Consider the following 19,651-nt stretch of genomic DNA (forward strand, 5'->3'; position numbering starts at 1 on the left):
GTTTGCAGAGAGTGGGCAGAGACTGCGCCTGGCACTGCACATGCCTGCAAATTGCAGGCTCACGGACGTGCACAGCGGGATTTTTATTTATTTTTTTTGGAATTTTTTTTATTTTTCTTCTTTGCTCTGTTTAGTCAGGGATGCATATGGAAACGCTGCCGAACCTTGTCTACTGTCCGATCTGCGTGTACATGGAGCTCTATTACTCATGGGCCATCGGCTATAACGTGCGCATGTTCTGTCCGCTGGGTATTTACTGCGGGACCTCGAAGACCGTTCACTGTGTCTTAAAATTAATCCCGCACTTTAAAATGCAGGAAATGCTATCCCTCCGCTCGTGAAGCGCCAGTAGTGGGGGGGGGGGGGGGGGGGGGGAATCGCGCCAGGGCTTTGGGTGGGGAGGTCAGCAGGATTTACTCAACTGCAACTCGATAAAATGACATCTTGTTGAACAGCGAGGCCGCATGTACACGGCTGATCGCGAGTCATGCCTGAGCCCCGCATCGCTCAACACCCCGTCCGTGTGCTGTGCGTGTACCACTCTCATACGAGGCTCGCACGGAAGTGGGAGATGCTGAGATTCTTCTACTTGCAGCATCTCTGCCATGTACATAGACTGCTGCAAACAATGGGATGAGTTATGTGTCTCGCAGTGCACTAAACTCTCACCGGAATATGGCCCTGTAAATACGGCCTAGCCCATAGCTGTTGTAGACAGACGCCCACTCTCTAGGCTAAACATAGTCCTGATAAAGATCATTATATACTGTAATGTACGGCTTGGCTTCGCTAACGAAGGTTTTGGTAAGAGGTTGTCCACGTCTACTACAGGCTTGTTGGTGGCCGATGACTCCAGTATGGGATAGGCCCATCCGGCCACAACCAATGCAGGAGACCGTTACTGTAGTAAACTGTAGGCGCACCATAAGGCCGGTCTCACATGGGCAATCCACATACGGGAGCCCATAGCGGAATCCGTCTCTTACTACGGCCGGCAGCCCTGCGTACCTTTCACTTTTCTGTATTGCAGCTGACTGTGGACGCTCGCCATCAGTCATGCACAGAAGAGTTTAAAAAATAAAAAATCTTTTCCCACATTGTCCCTAGGCGATGATGCTGGTACCCTTGGCCTATCCGCATTGTCAATTGCGGATGGGCTGCGGGTCGAAACGTCTTCCATTGACTTCAATGGAAGCCGTTCGTGTGGATTCCGCAGAAAAATACATTCTGCGATTTTTAAATCCACTCTTAGAAATCGCTATGCGCTCATCTGAGCAGATATGTGAATGTTCTATTCTGTCAATGTGTGTGGAATACCGCGGATCGTCCGTGCGAGTGACTATCGCTGATTCCGCAATACTCATCCGGTTGTGTCAGACTGACCCAAGGTAAGAGATTGTCCACGTCTACTACAAGCTCGTTGGTGGCTAACGAGTCTGATTCGGGACAGGCCGATCCGGCCACAAGCATTGCAGGGGACAGTTAGTAACTGTAGGTATCGCCATAAGCAGAGCTAACTTAGTGTAACTTCTGGGATGCCTTGATCTGTCCTCTGTGGCATTACATAGCACTGCAACTACCATCTACTACATTATCTGGACCCGATTATTACAAGTGCTGCCAAAACGAGTTAAATAGTAAGCCTTGGCTACAGCCACGGGGAACAAGATGCTGCCTGCTGAGATCGCTCATTATTTGTAGCATGGAGGTCTCTAGCTGCGCTGCCGGATCGTTCCCTCGCTCCTCGCACAGTATGGGGAGCCTTCCTTTCGCTGGGCTCAGCATTTCCTGTTCTTTCTTGCTCCTGGAAGCATAGAGAAGCCTTCCTCATCCTGACATGAGCGTTATTGTCATATTAAATATTCTGATGAGCGGTAAACATCTCTGACCTTGAGATAATGAAGTAAGCTGCATATGGTGCAATGGAGTGCAACATCCAGAGCTGGCGAGCACCCTGGGTGAGGGGCATGTCGTGCAGCATTGTGGCGAGCACCCTGGGTGAGGGGCACGTCGTGCAGCATTATGGCGAGCACCCTGGGTGAGGGGCACGTCGTGCAGCATTATGGCCAGCACCCTGGGTGAGGGGCACGTCGTGCAGCATTATGACCAGCACCCTGGGTGAGGGGCACGTCGTGCAGCATTATGACCAGCACCCTGGGTGAGGGGCACGTCGTGCAGCATTATGGCCAGCACCCTGGGTGAGGGGCACGTCGTGCAGCATTATGACCAGCACCCTGGGTGAGGGGCACGTCGTGCAGCATTATGGCCAGCACCCTGGGTGAGGGGCACGCCGTGCAGCATTATGGCCAGCACCCTGGGTGAGGGGCACGTCGTGCAGCATTATGGCCAGCACCCTGAGTGAGGGGCACGTCGTGCAGCATTATGGCCAGCACCCTGAGTGAGGGGCACGTCGTGCAGCATTATGGCCAGCACCCTGAGTGAGGGGCACGTCGTGCAGCATTATGGCCAGCACCCTGAGTGAGGGGCACGTCGTGCAGCATTATGGCCAGCACCCTGAGTGAGGGGCATGTCGTGCAGCATTATGGCCAGCACCTGGTTTGGGGGGGGGGGAGGGGGGCGCGTGTACACCCGAGCTGTATCTGTCAGGACATTGCGCATTTGCAAAGGAACAGAACGTTTAAACAGGACGCGTCATCTATCCAATATCAGGACTCAGCAGAGTCACTAGGGCCTGGGATCCTCAGAGCTGTAGTCCTCAGTGACAGCAGGCAGAAACTTTATTCTTCCTTTACATGTGCAACATTGTGGCCAAGATTGATAAAGACCAATATGGGTGAAGTGTTGCACATGGAAAGAAGGAATTAAGATCATTTATACTTTGCACCCTGTCTGCTGTCATGTATGTCCTTGAAATCCTTCTACCAGTAATGGAGGACTCACTTTTCTTCCATGTGGAGCATTACATACAAATGGACTAATTTTTGTGTCGTTGGCTGGTGGGCTGCACCTGACCAGTACAGGAGGCCTTGGAGCTCCAGTCCGCATTGTACATCATTTTATTAAATTAGTGGTGACACCAACATTCTACGTACTTTTGGCGATTTTTTTATTTTTCATGTCACAATGTAATTTTTGAAAAAGATCCAGCATTTTTGATGCTGACCATTAAACCCATTAATAGACTGAGACTTCTTCTGGTCATGATCACTTTTCAGCAGTCATCTCCTCGCCACAGGCAGGATTCCAAAGAAGGGTGATCGTTCTATACAGATAACATGGGATTGTTCCGTTTGCATTAGATGTTGGTCACAGCTCACCTCCCCCTCCCTACACATTGATTTCTGCACATGTCTCAGAACACGTTGATAGATGCCCTCATGGCCATTGAGCCTATGGCCCATGAGGCTGCTGTGAAGCATATCTCTAAGTTCTGTTAGCTGCAGCTCAGACGAGAGGGCCGCTCCGTGTACAGAAAATAGAATTAAAAAGTTTGGAATCAAAAAATAAAAACCGATTAAAATAATTAAATAGTTCTTTATCTGGTTTTTAATAGTGAAAAGAAATCTTGGTCCCTTTTAAGAAAAAGTGGCAAAATAATCCAACATGCCAATAATATGCATTCTTGACACTTTTATGCCAATTTCGAGAGAAAGGGGCATAGCGAAGAGAAATCATGAAAACCAACCAATTTATTATAAAAGGTGCAGAATTCTACATGTAGAGTATTTGCTCTTCAGTCGGGTGGTGGCATAAGGAAAAGACGTCTGATATGCTTAGCAAGTTGTGCCAAATTATTATTCCATGCGCAATTTTTTATTTTTTTTAAAGAAGGTTTGCTTAGTGTTTGACAATGTGGATAATCCATTGATTTTATGAAACCCTTGGTTATTCTACTGCAATTTGTCACTAATCATCGCCGCTCTCTTCTGTGCTGCAGAATAATGAAGTCCTCCCTGCATTTAGAGGAAGATGACTTTGTACCGGAGCTTCCCCGCAGTATTCACCCCCGGGAGAGGCCGGACTGGGAGGAGACCATCAGCGCTATGGTGAGTCCGCACATTTCGTTGTGAGGTGTCCAGGCATCTTTGATCATTCCAGCCACATACCACACATTGTTCTTGTTCTGGAGTTTGCCATCTGGTTTCCTGAATTAAATCCTCAGGACAGTGGAGGGAAGAGGCAGCATGTTGATCGCTGCGGGGAAATTGTTCAGATGACTTCTATGCTGCAAGGAAATGAAATGGCTTTTCAATGCAAATAACCAGGGAAAGAGGATTCTACAAGCCTGTCCATGTAGCAGAGCTGCCTTTGATAGATCGTAGCATCTCTTCATGTTGCAGGGTGGTCTGCTTAATACATTGTAGCAGTCTATCCATGTTGCAGATCTGCCGGTGATAAACTTTAACCCTTCTTAACATATAACAGAGCTGCCAGTGATACTTTGTAGTGCCTATGCAGTCGGCCTCGTTCACACGAGCAACATGGCATTGCAGCGGTATCACATCGTTGGTCCGTGCAATATCGCTGCGGTGTCTCACGGTGATGTGACTTTTTAGCACCACATGCAAGGATTTTCAGGGAAGGGGGGGGTTTGAAATATAAATTTCCCCTTTCACCTCTCCCGCCTACTATATCACCACTCCCGTGCTGTCCTGGGCCGTCACAGCAGCCTCTTTCCCAAGCACTGTTTCTCTTCATCATCTTCTGGCTGGGAATTGAAAAATGCCTGCCTCCTGGAAGTGCTGGCTGTGATTGGCTGATGCTTAGCCAATCACAGCCATTCATTGAGCGCTGGCTGTGATTGGCTAAGCGTCAGCCAATCACAGGCAGCACTTCCAGCAGGCAGGCATTTTTCAATCCCCAGCCAGAAGATGATGAAGGAGAAACAGTGCCGGGACCCGATGAGAAGCTGCTGCGGCGGCGGCGGAGGGCGTTTGTAAGGTGAGGTTTTTGTGTCGGGTTGTCACAGGCTATAAAATATTGCATGTGTGAAGTAACCCATAGGAAAGCATGGGCTTCTCATACATGCGATTTGTAGCAACGCTACAAAATCGTGCGACTTTGTCGCCCGTGTGAAGGAGGCCTACAGCAAAGCTGCCAGTGATACTTTGCAGCACCTCTGTATACAGCTGTGGCTGCATCCGCACGGGCTACAAAACATTGCTCATATGAAAGACCCCATTGGAAACCATGGGCTTCACATTGTAGCAATGATTGTGTAGCCCGTGTGGATGCAGCCTGCCAGTGATACTTTGTAGCGCCTCTGTATACAGCTGTGGCTGATCCGCACGGGCTACAAAACATTGCTCATATGAAAGACCCCATTGGAAACCATGGGCTTCACATTGTAGCAATGATTGTGTAGCCCGTGTGGATGCAGCCTGCCAGTGATGCTTTGTAGCGCCTCTGTATCCTGCAGTGATAATAGGGCCAGCTATGAAATTTGTGTTGCTTGGTAGTATTTGGCTACATTTTGCGCTCCCACGATTATTTCCATAGAGTGCGTCCTTTTTGACCTTTAGAGTCCTGCAGAACAAATTTGATGGCTAAGCTTTGTACATAAGGGGAGGGAACCTCAACTGGGGGAACTCTAAAAAAGTACAGCAGTTTGGGCGACTGTGCCGTCTTTAGGCTTTCTTCACATCTGAACTCCAATGCAGACCTGGCATGAAAATCCCAGAAAAAATACTTCAACATGCTGTGCTATCTTGTTTAGGAAGATGCTGGGCGGCATGACAGAAGCTTTACGGACCCCGTAGTCAGTGGGTCTGTTGGGCATCATTCATGCCGGATCCTCTGCTTTCTTCTGTTCCCATGGTGGAGACAAAAAGAAATACTAATGCAGGTGTGAAGGACGTCTAACAGTGCAACTCCTTTTAAAAGGCTGTTGCTGCCTGCGCTGCACTGTACCTTCTCCCACCGTATAGCAGAGCCGGCTATGTTGTAGATCTGCAGTATCTTCTCCCGTCCCTCAGCCTGAACTCGTGGACCTTTCTCCAGACCGTTCCCTCCTCTCATCACCTTTTGTCCTGGCAGTGAGCGGCTGGCAGCTGCTGCACAAAGTCAAGTACACGATGCTCTGCTTGTGGACGGTTCCACTTGTGAATCGCTGTTCTTGTGCTGGATATGTACATATGGCTGAGCTATGTCTCTCTGCAGACTGCACTGTCCAGCTGTCCTGGCCTCGGACTTGTGGTCTATTGGGGATTTTCAGATTAGTTCTTCATGATGTCACATTCCTGCCTGAACTTGCTCTTGCATATGTTTCCACGGCCTTTAAACCACAGCTCTGCTCATGGACAGATTTCACTGTATTGTGCTGAGCATTCCTGTACTTCGCATCATACTTCAGTCGCATCTACAGCTGCATTACCACAAAGCAGTGCAATGTGAGCTCAGATTACACATTGTGTCCAGATCCATTATCATTTACAATAATGCTTTAATGCTCCTTAAACTCTGATATATCCTTATTCGAGATGAGCGAACGTACTCGGATAAGCACTACTCGTCCGAGTAATGTGCTTTATCCGAGTATCTCTCCGCTCGTCCTGAAAGATTCGGGGCGCTCCGCTGCTGACAGGTGAGTCGCAGCGGGGAGCGGGGCAGAGCGGGCGGGAGAGAAGGAGAGAAAGATCTCCCCTCCGTTCCTCCCCGCTCTCCCCTGCAGCTCCCCGCTCCGCAGCGCGTCCCGAATCTTTCAGGACGAGCACAGCGATACTCGGATAAAGCACATTACTCGGACGAGTAGTGCTTATCCGAGTACGTTCGCTCATCTCTAATCCTTATGTCCAACTAAGCAGTTGAATCATATGTGACTGCAAAGTGCCAATAAACTGCAGACAAGTTAGCAAGTAAGTGAATCTGAGGAAGACGATAGAAATCCGTCTAAACGGAACGCACGAGAGCGAGCTCTGACGGCGTCCACTCGTTCAAACGATAAATCGGCTCATCTGAAGGGGCCCTTAGTGTAGATCTACACTAGGGCCCAGATCTACACTAAGGGCCCCTTCAGATGAGCCGATTTATCGTTTGAACGAGTGGACGCCGTCAGAGCTCGCTCTCGTGCGCTCCGTTTAGACGGATTTCTATCGTCTTCCTCAGATTCACTTACTTGCTAACTTGTCTGCAGTTTATTGGCACTTAGCAGTTGAATCATATGTGACTGCATAGTTGGACTCCCTGTACTCTTGATCATTGATGTCACTTTGGTACCCGGGTTCTTGTTGTCTCGTCTGTCATCTCATCAGATGCTTGTCACATGTGTAACCCCGGTATCTGGGACGAGCGGCTGCTCTTGTGCGCTGACTGCTGCCTTCTGCTCTCTTTCTGTCTCATTGCTCTAATAATTTGGAGCAGCCATGTATGAAGGCACTGCCATATCCCTCACTAGGTCTCCTCCCCCTGCGCCGCTGTCTCCTACTGCTGACACATTTGTGTGGGAAGGTAATGCCTCTTTGCTTGGGATCAATGAAGTGCACAGATTTAGTCTGTAGCTAACAATTATATACTTCCTTCAGAACGTCTCCATGCTGAACGGGTCTGCAAAATTGACAGATGGAACTTGATGGGTGTGATTTTGTTCTGTGACGTCACTCATCGTCCGTCCGCTGCAACCCGCTGTTCTATCTATATGAGCAAGACGCAGAAACCATCTATCTCTGAGGAAACCTATGGGATCCCAGCCTACTCCCCTCTGCCTGACTGCAGATGATGGGTACAGTCTGCCGGTGGATGAGAATAATCCTAGATCGGCAACTGGTTGTCGTCTCCATTACTATGTAACCTTCCTGTGCTGTTGTCCCTTGTTATCTGTTCTCGTGGATTTCAAAGCTTTTTTATTACAAGTTTATTACATGGGGAGCAAATCATATTGTCCTAGTTATACACAGTGTTTTTAAAAACAGTGAAAAATATGAGCCCACGGGTCGGATTGGGCCATTTTACTCCCAGATGTAGGCTTCATGTCCACGGGAATTCTACCCTGCCTGCGGCCGAGGACACTAGTTACCCATTCGGACCCTCTGCATGTCTGTGCGGGGGTCTTCTATATTCTCCACTATGGGCGGTCCGCAGCATCGGACAGATTCCATTGACCTAGAACCGCACAAAAATGGAGCATGCTACAATTTGTTTTCCGAACCAAAAGGTCCGCAAAACAAATCCGCATGTTTAAATTCAGCTGCGGACGCCCATGTTTTTCTTGGGGGCGGCTTGAACTGCCTGATTGTCCACGCAGGTGCCCCACGTGGATTCCGCAATTCCATTCCGCCCGTGGACATTGGGTCCTAGCCCCAGTCTCTGTGTCTGGTCTCCTGATCTGTATCCACTCTTCACTGCTCTCCATCCCTCATATCTGATGTGCAGTGATGGTAGGGTTGTATCATAGATTTGTATTAGGGTCTAGTCCAGTGTTTTGGGGTATGGAGTATAACCATATTATATTATGAAGATATATGATTAGGGATGCCGCTCCGGTATCATTGCAGCGTGTCCTGGTACTAATGTGCTTGGTCTGTAGGGGGCGCCTGTTCCCTCTGAGCTGTCACATCCTTTGTGTTTTGGTGCTGCAATTAGTCTGCTCTGCCTTGTTTAAAATGTTTGTTCTCCATCGATCTTTCCTGGCCAATTTTAATTATTGTAAAGGCAAATGTGTGCGGCCCTTCGGCGAAACAATCGTTCAGCAGACGATCATTCGATATCTTTCAGCCATCAACCTACTTTTTTCTATGTAAAGGGCCTCCTTAACCCCTTAAGATCTTTGACTGCTATGTCCATCATGGGTTACAAGGGGAGGTATAAAGTGGAGCTCGCTTCTTGGCCAGTGGCTATTGGCTGTGTCCAAAATAAGATGGCTTTTGTTTGCAAATTTCGCCTCTTGGAACTTTTTCTTGCTTGCCGCGATCTAGTACTTCCTTGTTAGTGATTCGCGCTGTATCCGACCTATTCATGTCATTTAAATGGGCCTGCTGTTACGATCGTGTGGGCAACCTAAGCATGGGAGCCCACACGATCGTACCCAAAAATGGGAAAATGTAATGGATGGGCGCACACAGGTAGCACCAGGGTCACACGGGATTCACACAGGTTACAAGCAAACTGACCCTGTACTACCGGGAGGTTGGCATGGCCCTACCCAAGCGGGGAACATTGCCCCAATAAGGGCAGCCCATCGGTCTTCGGAACTCGGCTCTAGCTGATCCTAGGAACCATGCCACAGAAGAGAAGGCATACACATGCCACATGACAAAGACAGAACAGGATACACAGCACACAACATGCAACCACTAGAAACAGATAAGCTGAATATAAATACCAGGTATTAGTTGACATGTTGTACAAGATGTTTGAAGCTAGCGGGCCACTTCACGGCTCCTGGTTATACCGCTAGTCCCTACACTAACCAGGAGTCCAACAGAACCGGACAGAGTTCATACAGAAATCTGAAACAGGACAGAACACAGATAGCAGGTCACACAGCTGACACCCGGAGTAAGACAGAAGATTTCTGGAGGCTGCACCTGAACAGGGGGAAGGAAAAGGGGGCTGCATGTACTGCAGACTAGGACGACAGGTGTCCAGACAATCTTGGGGAAGCAGAGCCACACAATAGACTTACTTGCAAATACAGATCAGAGTGGAAACAGGACAGACCATGACTGATAACAAGTTACAGGACACAGAACCAACATGAGTACTCACCCTAGGGAACCCACACAGAGACTGACAAGGAGCTGGGTTATATGTGAGCACAGAACCAGGAGATTGGCTAGCAGGAAGTACCACACCCAGCCAGCTCAATTAACCCTGAGAGTGCTGCTAGGAGTACATAGTACCACAGATCCCAGCCGCACACGTAACACCTGCAATACCAGTCAGGACCACTGCTCAATATGCTGAGCAGAAAGACCGCTCCGTGCTCGCAGACAGACCCAGGAAGGCTCCGGCTGGCCCCTGCTATTGATGAACTATCCTGAGGATACTTCTCTTAATAGTCTGCAATAAAGAAGTATTGAAGTATGTTGTATCACAAGTTCACGGCTCCTGCAGGGACTAAAGAGAATTTTAAAAGATGTAATGTTTTTAAGGGAATATAAAAAAAATGTTAAAAAAAAACCTTTTCCGGTTTTAATGAAAAAAAATAAAACCGTTAAAAAGTTTTAACGTAATTGGTATTGCCATGACTGTAAAAGTCTGCAATATTAAAGTCTTGCATTATTTGTCATGCATTATATATTCCCCGTAAGGAAAAAAAAAAGCACAAATTGTCACACTGCCAAACAAAAAACAAAATTTAGATAAAAAGTGATCAAAATGCTGCATGTACTTTATAATGGTACCAAAAATAATTGCTCACACAGCTCTGTTAGTTGCATATTTTTCCATTTCATCCCACTTGGACATTCTCAGTGCATTAAATGATTAATTAAATGATAATTTAAAAAAAATACAACTTGACCCTCTAAAAGCAAGCGCCCCTATAGCGCTGTCCTTGTGGTATTTTTTTTTAACCCCTTAAGGACATGACTAGAGATGAGCGAATATACTCGTTTCGAGTAATTACTTGATCGAGCACCGTGATTTTCGAGTACTTCCGTACCCGGGTGAAAAGATTCGGGGGTGGCGGAGCTGGGGGTAGCAGCGGGGAACAGGGGGGAGCCCTCTCCCTCCCCCCCCCCCACTCACCCACAGCGCCCCCCGAATCTTTTCGCCCGAGTACAGAAGTACTCGAAAATTGCCGCGCTCGGGCGAAAAAGGGGCGTGGCCAAGTAGGTTCGCTCATCTCTAGACATGACCTATTTTGGGTTTAAGGATGCTTCGATTTTTGGCGGATTATCATCTCCCTTTCTCAAAAGCCATAACTTTTTTTCTTTTCCGTCGACGCGGCCGTATAAGGGCTTGTTTTTTGCATGGCGAACTGTAGTTATTATTGGCATTTTGGGGAACGTAATTACTATATTGTAAAACTTTTTTATTAATTTTTTTTTTATGACAGCAGGGGGAGAAAATGCATGAATTCTGCCATAGGTTTTTTTGGGTTTCTTTACAGCGTTAATCATGCAGCGTAAATGACACAACGACGTCGCTGTATGAGGGCTTTTTTTTTTTTGCGGGACGAGTTGTATTTTTCAATGGTACTTTTTAATGTACCATATAATGTACTGAAAAACTTTTAAAAAGTGGAGAGAAATGGGGAAAAAAATGACATTCCGCCATGTTTCGTTGCGTCTTGTTTCTACAGCCCACAAACTGCAACAAAAATGACCTGATAACTTTATTCTATGGGTCAGTACCATTACTACAATACCAAATTTATAGTTTTTTTTTTTTTTTTTGCTGAACAACTTGTATTTTTTTTTTTAAAGGGGTTGTCCCGCGAAACAAAGTTGGGGTATACACTTCTGTATGGCCATATTAATGCACTTTGTAATGTACATTGTGCATTAATTATGAGCCATACAGAAGTTATTCACTTACCTGCTCCGTTGCTGGCGTCCCCGTCTCCATGGTGCCGTCTAATTTTCAGCGTCTAATCGCCGGATTAGACGCGCTTGTGCAGTCCGGTCTTCTTCTTTTCTGAATGGGGCCGCTCGTGACGGAGAGCGGCTCCTCGTAGCTCCGCCCCGTCACGTGCCGATTCCAGCCAATCAGGAGGCTGGAATCGGCAATGGACCGCACAGAAGACCTGCGGTCCACCGAGGGTGAAGATCCCGGCGGCCATCTTCACCAGGTAAGTAAGAAGTCACCGGAGCGCGGGGATTCAGGTAAGCACTATCCGGGTTTCTTTTTTAACCCCTGCATCGGGTTTGTCTCGCGCCGAACGGGGGGGGCTATTGAAAAAAAAACAAAAACGTTTCGGCGCGGGACAACCCCTTTAAGGTTTCATTTTTTCAATTGTTTTCTGTCTCCATTTTCTACACACAATAACTTTTTTATTTTTCCATTGACTTAGTTTTGTGAGGGCTCATTTTGTGTGATACATCCCGTTGTTTTCGTTGGTACCATGTTTGAATACATACAACTTTTTGATCGCTTTTTATTACATTTTTTTCTTGAAGCTCTCATACTGCATTGTGACAGGTAGCCTATCAAGCCACCCCACAGGTATGGCTTGATAGGCATACTTCCACGACAGCCCTGGGGCCTTTCAGAAGGCCCCCTGCTGGCATGATATCCATACGGCTCCCCCGATCTTACCGCCGGGTGGCTGTACAGGACCCCTAAACATCCTTCCGGGGATTTAAATGCCGTTGTCAGAATCTACAGCAGCATTTAAAGGGTTAACAGTCCCAATCGGACGCGCGGCATGGCGGGGCTTTTGCTCGCAGGTGTCAGCTGTAATAAACAACTGACGACCGCACTGTATGGAGGGAGTTAGCGGTGCTATCTCCCGCCATACACATCCTGCAATGGCAGGACGTAAAAACACGATGAGGCGGTCACTAAGTGGTTAAAGGGGGTTGTACTAAAAACGTACGAGAGAACCATTTACGCCCGTATTGCAGCACTTTTCATCAACCCCATTGAAATGGAGTGGCGCCGTGTAAGTATAACTGCTGCTCCATTCAATCTGACATCACTGCAGGTGGGTGCAGCGGCCCCACAGTGATGAGAAGAGGGGAACATGGGACTCCCGTTGTCAGAATCATTGGGGGTACTGGTAAGACACCCCACTACGACCACCAATCATGCTTTTTTCATCTGTCCTGTAGATAAGTGATAGGTTGGTTTTGGTAGAACCCTCTAAGTGTTGAGTTGCATCCCTCGCTTCATCCTTATAATGATGCAGAGAGCTCTTCTGGTGTATTGTAATATAATGGACGGATCATTCTACCCTGACAGTCCCCACACCTTCAGATGTCCCATGCTGGTGGTATTCATGGTTTCCTGTCTCCCGTGAGAGCAGGGAAGCCCCGTACTTTGTGTAGTAGTAGGCGCTGCACCCTGGGACCCCACCTGACATCAGCATTGGAAATACCGGGTTGCAGTTTATTACTATTACTGCCTCATTTCCTTCACATCCAGTCACTGGTTACTGTACTGCAGGAGATCTGCCATCCCCAGCCTTCTCTATAGACCCGGCCATATGTAGCATTACTCATCATCACTGCACTGTTTATTTTCTATTGCTCTCTGTTATCAGTGTTATCCACTATTTCAGGATCCACAGACAACACGACAGGGAAATACAATTTATCGGGCAAGGCTGACTGTCTCCAGCTATAAACTATTGCTCTTTGTTATCAGCCATGTCGGGCTGAGACTGGCTATGACTAGTACTCTTCTGCAGCCCAGTGCACCGCCGGTAATGCTGCAGTCACCATAGCTGCTAAAGTCGTCTTATCCCGTCTGTCCCTTCCCTTATAAGCCGGCAGTCCTGACTGATGGATATGGTGGTGCACACATCGGCTTTCTCACCGGAGATGGGTCGCTGTATGCTGGTTTTCCATAGTAGAAGGCCATGTCAGGAGCAAAGTGAAAAGTAAGGCCTCATGTCCATGGGCGGGAGCCTGCAGCGGAATCCGACCCTGCCCGTGGCGAAAGGACATTACTTACCTGTCCGGATCCTCTCGTGACTGTGCAGGTCTTCCATCTCCTCCACTGCGGATGTGGGCGGACGTGCGGGCGCAGTGGAATTTTTATTTTATTTTTTTTTAAATCACCTGCTTTCCCACAGATCCATGGCCCATATGCAGTGTCAGCTGCAGGGGGCCGCTTATTGGACGGCTTCTATTAACTTCAATGGAAGTCATCCATGTGGGACCCGCAGCAAAATGGATCATGCTGCGGTTCATTTTCCGGACCAAAAGGTATGCAAATCAAATCCGCATGCTTAAATTCAGCTGCAGGCACCCATAATTGTCTATAGGCCATGCGGCTGCCCCAAGCGGATTCCGCAATTCATTTTTCGCCTGTGGACATTGGGCCTAATGCCACCTCCCTGTATGGCTATGTACTGGTTTTATAAAGCGTGGAAATATACAAAATCTCCCCCATCTGTTCACTATTGGCCCACCAGTAGAAATGGAAATGAAGGATGATGCAAGTGCAGGGATTTGACCAAAAACCCATCAAGGTAATTGATAAACTGCCACATGTATATAGTAAGAGGAGAAGGGAACTGCGTCCCCCCTTAGTAATGACATCACTAAAGCCCTCCGCTATCATTGACTATCAGCTTGTAGAAATGGTAAGCGGAGGCTGCCAGCTCTGCTCACCTCCGTAGTTCATGTCTCCTGGGGTCCCTGTCACCAGCGGTCTGCATCTCTAGGGATGGTCTCACGACAACCTGTGCAAGAAAGATACCTCGTGTGTCGGAGTGACATATAGCCGGACCCCCGGATCCCACCCTGAGGTCAGCATTGAGAAATGCAGGGTTGTAGCTTATAGCTATTACAGGTAATATAATATACACACAGGGTTATTATCTTCCCGATTTGGATCACTTATAATGGACTTTTACTGGCACTCAACTACATAAATTTGACATCAATGGAAACAGAAATTCAAGAAGTTTTGTTGCACTACATCAAAATGTTTTTCCCATCAGAGATGTTCATTGTGAGGCCCCGTTGTCAGTCAACACACATCAGGGCTGTAGTGAAGTTCCCACCATACATGTTGTAAAGTATCTCGATTGACTGATGCAATGGCTTCTGTGATGCCACAGATCATGCATGGTGGGTGGTAAGGGTTGTCTGTAGACTCCATCTTTTAAAGGGTTGCCCAATTGTAAACTATTGTCTACAAGATAGGCCATTAGAAGAAGAGTGCTGGGGCTCTGCTGCGAGGAGTCCTGACAATCCACTGTTTTCTGGGCCAGTACACTAGTACACTGAGCTGATTTCTACAGGAAGCAGACAGCTCCTCTCCCTCTGCAGTGACCAGGCTTGGTATTGCAGGCCCACTTTCTATTCTCTTCAATGGAAACTTGGCCTGCAATATCAAGCCTGGTCACTGCAGTGGGAATGGAGCTGTCTGCTTCCTGCAGAAATCAGCTCAGGGCACAAGCACACTAACCCACACTAACCCTCGGACAGCTTTGCAACTGGACAACCCATTTAACACTCCCCCAGAGAGAAATTAAAAGCTGTAAGGTCCAGGGAACGTGGAGGCCAAGGAAGACGTTGACTCCCATCACAACCTGCACGGCTTGTCCATCTGTTTAGTAGGCGTCTATTAAGCTCACACCTGACTTCATGGTAAAAATGGGGAGGGTGTTGGAAGATGAATCCTGGGACCGGCTTCCTGCTCCGGCTGCGGCAGAAGCCGTAGCTGTAGCGTCCAGGTTAGAAATCGCCATGATTGTCGCCTCATGGAAAATGAAGGGGGCCGTATACTTTCCGGCAGGTTGTAGTGCAGAATACGTTCACTTTGGGGGAGTCGCATGTACGCTCCGCGGTGACGGGAGGGTTCTCCTCCCCAGATTCTGACATTACGTTTGGTAACGGTGTCCAGAAGGTGGAAGACAGCTCCATCACTGAACACTCCGGGTTGGACAGTTCTCTGCTTGATCTGGATGTCTGAGGACTTCGTGTGAGAACTTGCACAGAGGACGCGCTTTGCTGTTTTCACGCCTACTAGTGGCCAGCCGGATGATGCTCACAGATTCAACCTTTGTCCTTAAAATCAGAGTACCACTTACGAATTGTGCGGCCGCTGGGTGGATCTTCACCAAACTTTGTTCGAAAATGGTGCTGAGCATTAATAACAAACGAGTAGACCTGAAAATCATGGACACAAAACTCTGCCCGGTCTTCGTTGGCCGCCGTGTTGTCTCATAAGACACTACTGATGACTGTGGCAGGATTAAACCGCCTGGGCCTTATTTGGCGAAACTGTCTAACGGTAAGATGTCCTTGCTGCCCATAGAAACCAATCACAGTGCAGTTAGCATTTAACCTCTGCAGCTTGAGGAATGAAAGCTGCGCTGTGATTGGTTACTCGGGGCAACAAGGACATGTTACCGTTAAAAATTTAGCAGAACAGTCTGAGTTTCTATTTCCATTGATACCAAATTTATCTATCCGAGGGTCGATAAATAGGAGTGATCAGTGTTTCATATCGGGAAGATCATCTGTAATAACTTGGTAGGGATGTATACAAACATTTATTACAGCTTTACAGTTGTGAACCAGTTAACGAAGTGTCAGTGATTGCTGCCCAACTCAGTACTCTGCTGCCCCCTGCTGGCTAGTTATTGCTACTGACTCGATCTCATTCATTGGGTCTTAAGGTGGCATACACATTTGATGAATGCTGGCTGAATCCGCCAGGTTTGGTGGGACTGGCTGGCCCTCTAATTTGTATGGGGACTTCCCCCTTCGTCTGATGGAAGGCGGGTCGGGTGTGTTAGACTTTAACATGTGGATCCTGTGTGATCAAGGAATGTTGCCACCATTAGGAGTGGACAGAGGAGTCTAGTAGCAGCTTGTTCCCCCTATCCCTACTGAGAACACATGAGCGCTCCCTCCACCTGAGTGTATATGGGGGGTCAGTAGGAATAGCGCTGAGCCAGTTATCTAAAGTGTGTGGGCGCGCTAAAGGCCCTTAAGAGAGGACGACACAAGTGCTGACGTCACCGCTAAAGTCGTCGTCGCTCATGCAGAGCATTCATACTGAAAGACATAGCGCCGGATCACGGGCTTCTCGTTCGCTCCTTGCTCAGCACTTCACCTCCTATGGGGTGCATTTACACAGGATGAAAAGGTTTTTCAAGATGACTGAAAAGTCGGCTTAAACAACAGCGAATGACGAGTGAGCGTTTTTTTTTTGCATTCACACTGAACAATTATCGCTCATATTCTCTAATTTGCACGAATTTTGAGCACTAATCGTTACGTGTAAATGGGCCTTTAGTTTGAACTCATCTGACCTGTAAAATAGACCAAATAATCCTAATAGCTGCTGTTGAGCCATTTTCACAAGCAGTTGACAACGTAATATTGTATGGTCACAGGACGATGCAGAAGGCCGGGTTGTGGTTGGGAGTCATGGGTTCCTGTCTTTATTACTGGATGGAGTATTCCAGCGTGTTCTCCAAACGGCAGAAAGCTGGTGGAAAGAAGAGCAAACTTCATAGAGGACTGTGCATTAGTGTTCACACCCCCTCAATGTAAAGGGTTTACAAATCATAGACTAAAAGAAGAGCGACAGATGAAGGGGCCGCCTCCTCTGGCAGCGTGGGTGGCATTGTTCCATCTAGATCAGAAGTGATGTAGGATACAGCAGTCCGTGAGTACACCCGAATACTGCTCTAGCCCTACATTGTTGGCTGCTGTAAATGTCCCTTACACGGCTTCACAAAGACATATTTAGGGCTCCCACACATGACTTTCTAATGTTAAAAACGCATCGCAAGTTTGTGCTTTTGCGTTTTTTGGGGTTTTTTTGTGCGACGTGTTTTTAAGTCCCATTCACATTTGCGTAAAAAAGCAACGCAGAGTTAACGCAGCATTAAAAAATGCAAGTGTGGGAGCCCTGACACAAAGAAAGTTGTGTGCAGAATACATAATGAATAGAACCTATTGATGTAAATGAGTTCGTTAACACGCCCCGCAAAAAAAAAGAATATGCTTTATCGTTCTGCGTATTCTGCACACCAATGGTCCCTATAGCAGTCAATGGAGGGTGCGTAATATGCAAGGAGATGCGGGAAACGCTGCAGAAAAACTCCGGGAAAAGGAACACATCTGGAACTAATTAGCCATTTGTATCGGTTTGTGTGGCTGCTGTGCTCAAATGAACCTTCTTTGCAGGCAGAAAAAGTCCGCTAAAATATGCCAATACACACGCAAAAATCCTTGCTCAGAGAGCAAAAAGGTTGCGCAAAGGAGCGCCCAATTGCCCTGCCGCCCGTGGCCTTCAGCCGTGTTCACACGTTTGCTGTACAGGATGTTTTTCCTGCTGATGACATATGAGAAGGAGGATGCGGCCGGCGGGGAGTAGAGGAGTCTGCAGCAGTTCTGTAGTCTGTTGCCCGCTGGCCTCAGTGATGGGGATGTACACTTCCGGTTGGTCCATAGTAATGTGTGACCAGGCATGAAGTGCTGGCAGGGGTTCGCCACATGGGGTACAGTAGACTATGAGGCAGCAGTGATGTGTCGGGCTTTATGTCCTTTGCTCATAGTCTTATTCTTTTGCTTCATAGTTGATACATTGTATCCTTTACATCTTGTAATTGTCTTCTTGATGTCTGTAAGACTGCATATAAGACAAGTGACAGACAGTGGGCTTGCCCCATCTCAGCTTCTCTCTCTTCTGGTGTAGGCACCTTTCCAAAACCGCAAGTGCTTGCTTGTTAATTATGTGAAATTAAGTAGTTTGCGGCACAGTTGTTTCTAATAGAACAGTTTCTTCTTCCTGGCAGGCACGGGGAGCTGATATTCCGGTTCCTGGAGAGATTCCCATTGCCACAGAACTCCCAATGAGATCCTGCAGTCACACCGCAAGCATGAAAGTCAAGAACGTCAAAAAGTGAGTTACGTGTCATCTGCTCCTGGGCTTCTCTGTTGTATCTGTGAAGCAGTGTACGAGGGGTCTTCTACCAGTGGCGGGGCGTTACTAGTACAGGCTTCTGTTGCTGGGTGCGTGTCTGAGGCGGTCTGCCAGCCGGCGCCATTGGAGAAGGTTGCGTTCAGCTCCAGTGATTTTTTTTTTGTTCCGTTTTTCGCCTATTTTGTAATGGCTGATTCACACGAGGGAGTACCTCTTCCACTTAGGCAAAACAGTTTACTTTGAGCTCTCTTTTAACCCGAGGAAGTGAAAGAAAAGTTGCACGGAGCAAGTTGGAGTGAATACGGAGGGTGAGGCAGGGATGTCATGCTGTTTTTCACCAAAAATTGCTGTATGGGCGGTGCGTGCCATGAAGGAAAAAGCCGTTACTGGTTTCCACAGGGCGTCCGGAACGAGGTTGATCATTAATTGACAAATCATCTCGTTTGAAACGAAAGAACCAATCGTAAACTTGTTGTACTCACGGCAGCTGCCTTTAGAGGCTCTTGATAGGGTAACAGGCATACACAACTTCACAGTTGTCCATATGGATTGCCCATCACAAGATAGGCGAAAAACTGAACAACTTGTTAAAAAAAAAAATCACTGGAGCCAAACGTAACCTTCCCCGACGATGTCAGCCGGAATACCGCCTCAGAAGGGCTCCGCAAACGTTTACTTAGTAGCAGAGTCTGTACTGCTAACGTCCCACCCATCAGAAGAGGGTCCCTGTTTCTTTTCAGCACCCCCTTGTATATAACAGTATCGGCGACATTTATAGTGCGTGAACTGAAGAAAGCTGATATCTAAAGTCAAACTCATTATAAGCAGAGATAGATAACCCTTTAATAGGGTGAGATGGCTGCTGAAAATACAGAACAGCAGGAAAAAGTTGCATGAGGGCGCACTTGTACCACCTTGCAGTGTTGCACATATGAAGCAGCCTATGTTTCACATGTGCTAAACTGTCCTTATGTTAGAATAGTCAAAATATTTTGGTAGTGGAGTCGCCAACTGTTAACTTTTTATTAGGTATATCTATGGGGGACCACTGAACTCCCTGGGAAAGCAATGATTCTTCCCCTGTTTAAGACGCCTGGGAGGTGGCCTGTGTTACAGCTCTGAAGGCGGCCACTCAGCTTTCCGAGATTTTGTTACAAAAAACAAAAAAAAAAGATTTCAGTTTAAAGGGATT

General features: G+C 47.5%; 1 protein-coding gene across 7 annotated transcripts in view; it reads left to right on the top strand.

Moving 5' to 3' along the window:
- Positions 1-19,651, top strand: part of ARHGAP32 (Rho GTPase activating protein 32) — a 195,291-nt gene that overhangs the window by 94,512 nt on the left and 81,128 nt on the right. For all 7 annotated transcript variants that reach the window (XM_066607241.1, XM_066607234.1, XM_066607237.1 and 4 more), the window contains 2 exons: positions 3,899-4,007; positions 18,332-18,438. In XM_066607241.1, the coding sequence (XP_066463338.1) occupies positions 3,903-4,007; positions 18,332-18,438 (212 nt within the window). In that variant the 5' untranslated portion in view covers positions 3,899-3,902. The remainder of the gene's footprint in view (positions 1-3,898; positions 4,008-18,331; positions 18,439-19,651) is intronic.

Source organism: Eleutherodactylus coqui, chromosome 6 (assembly GCF_035609145.1).
Source record: "Eleutherodactylus coqui strain aEleCoq1 chromosome 6, aEleCoq1.hap1, whole genome shotgun sequence".
Classification (NCBI taxonomy): Eukaryota; Metazoa; Chordata; class Amphibia; order Anura; family Eleutherodactylidae; genus Eleutherodactylus; species Eleutherodactylus coqui.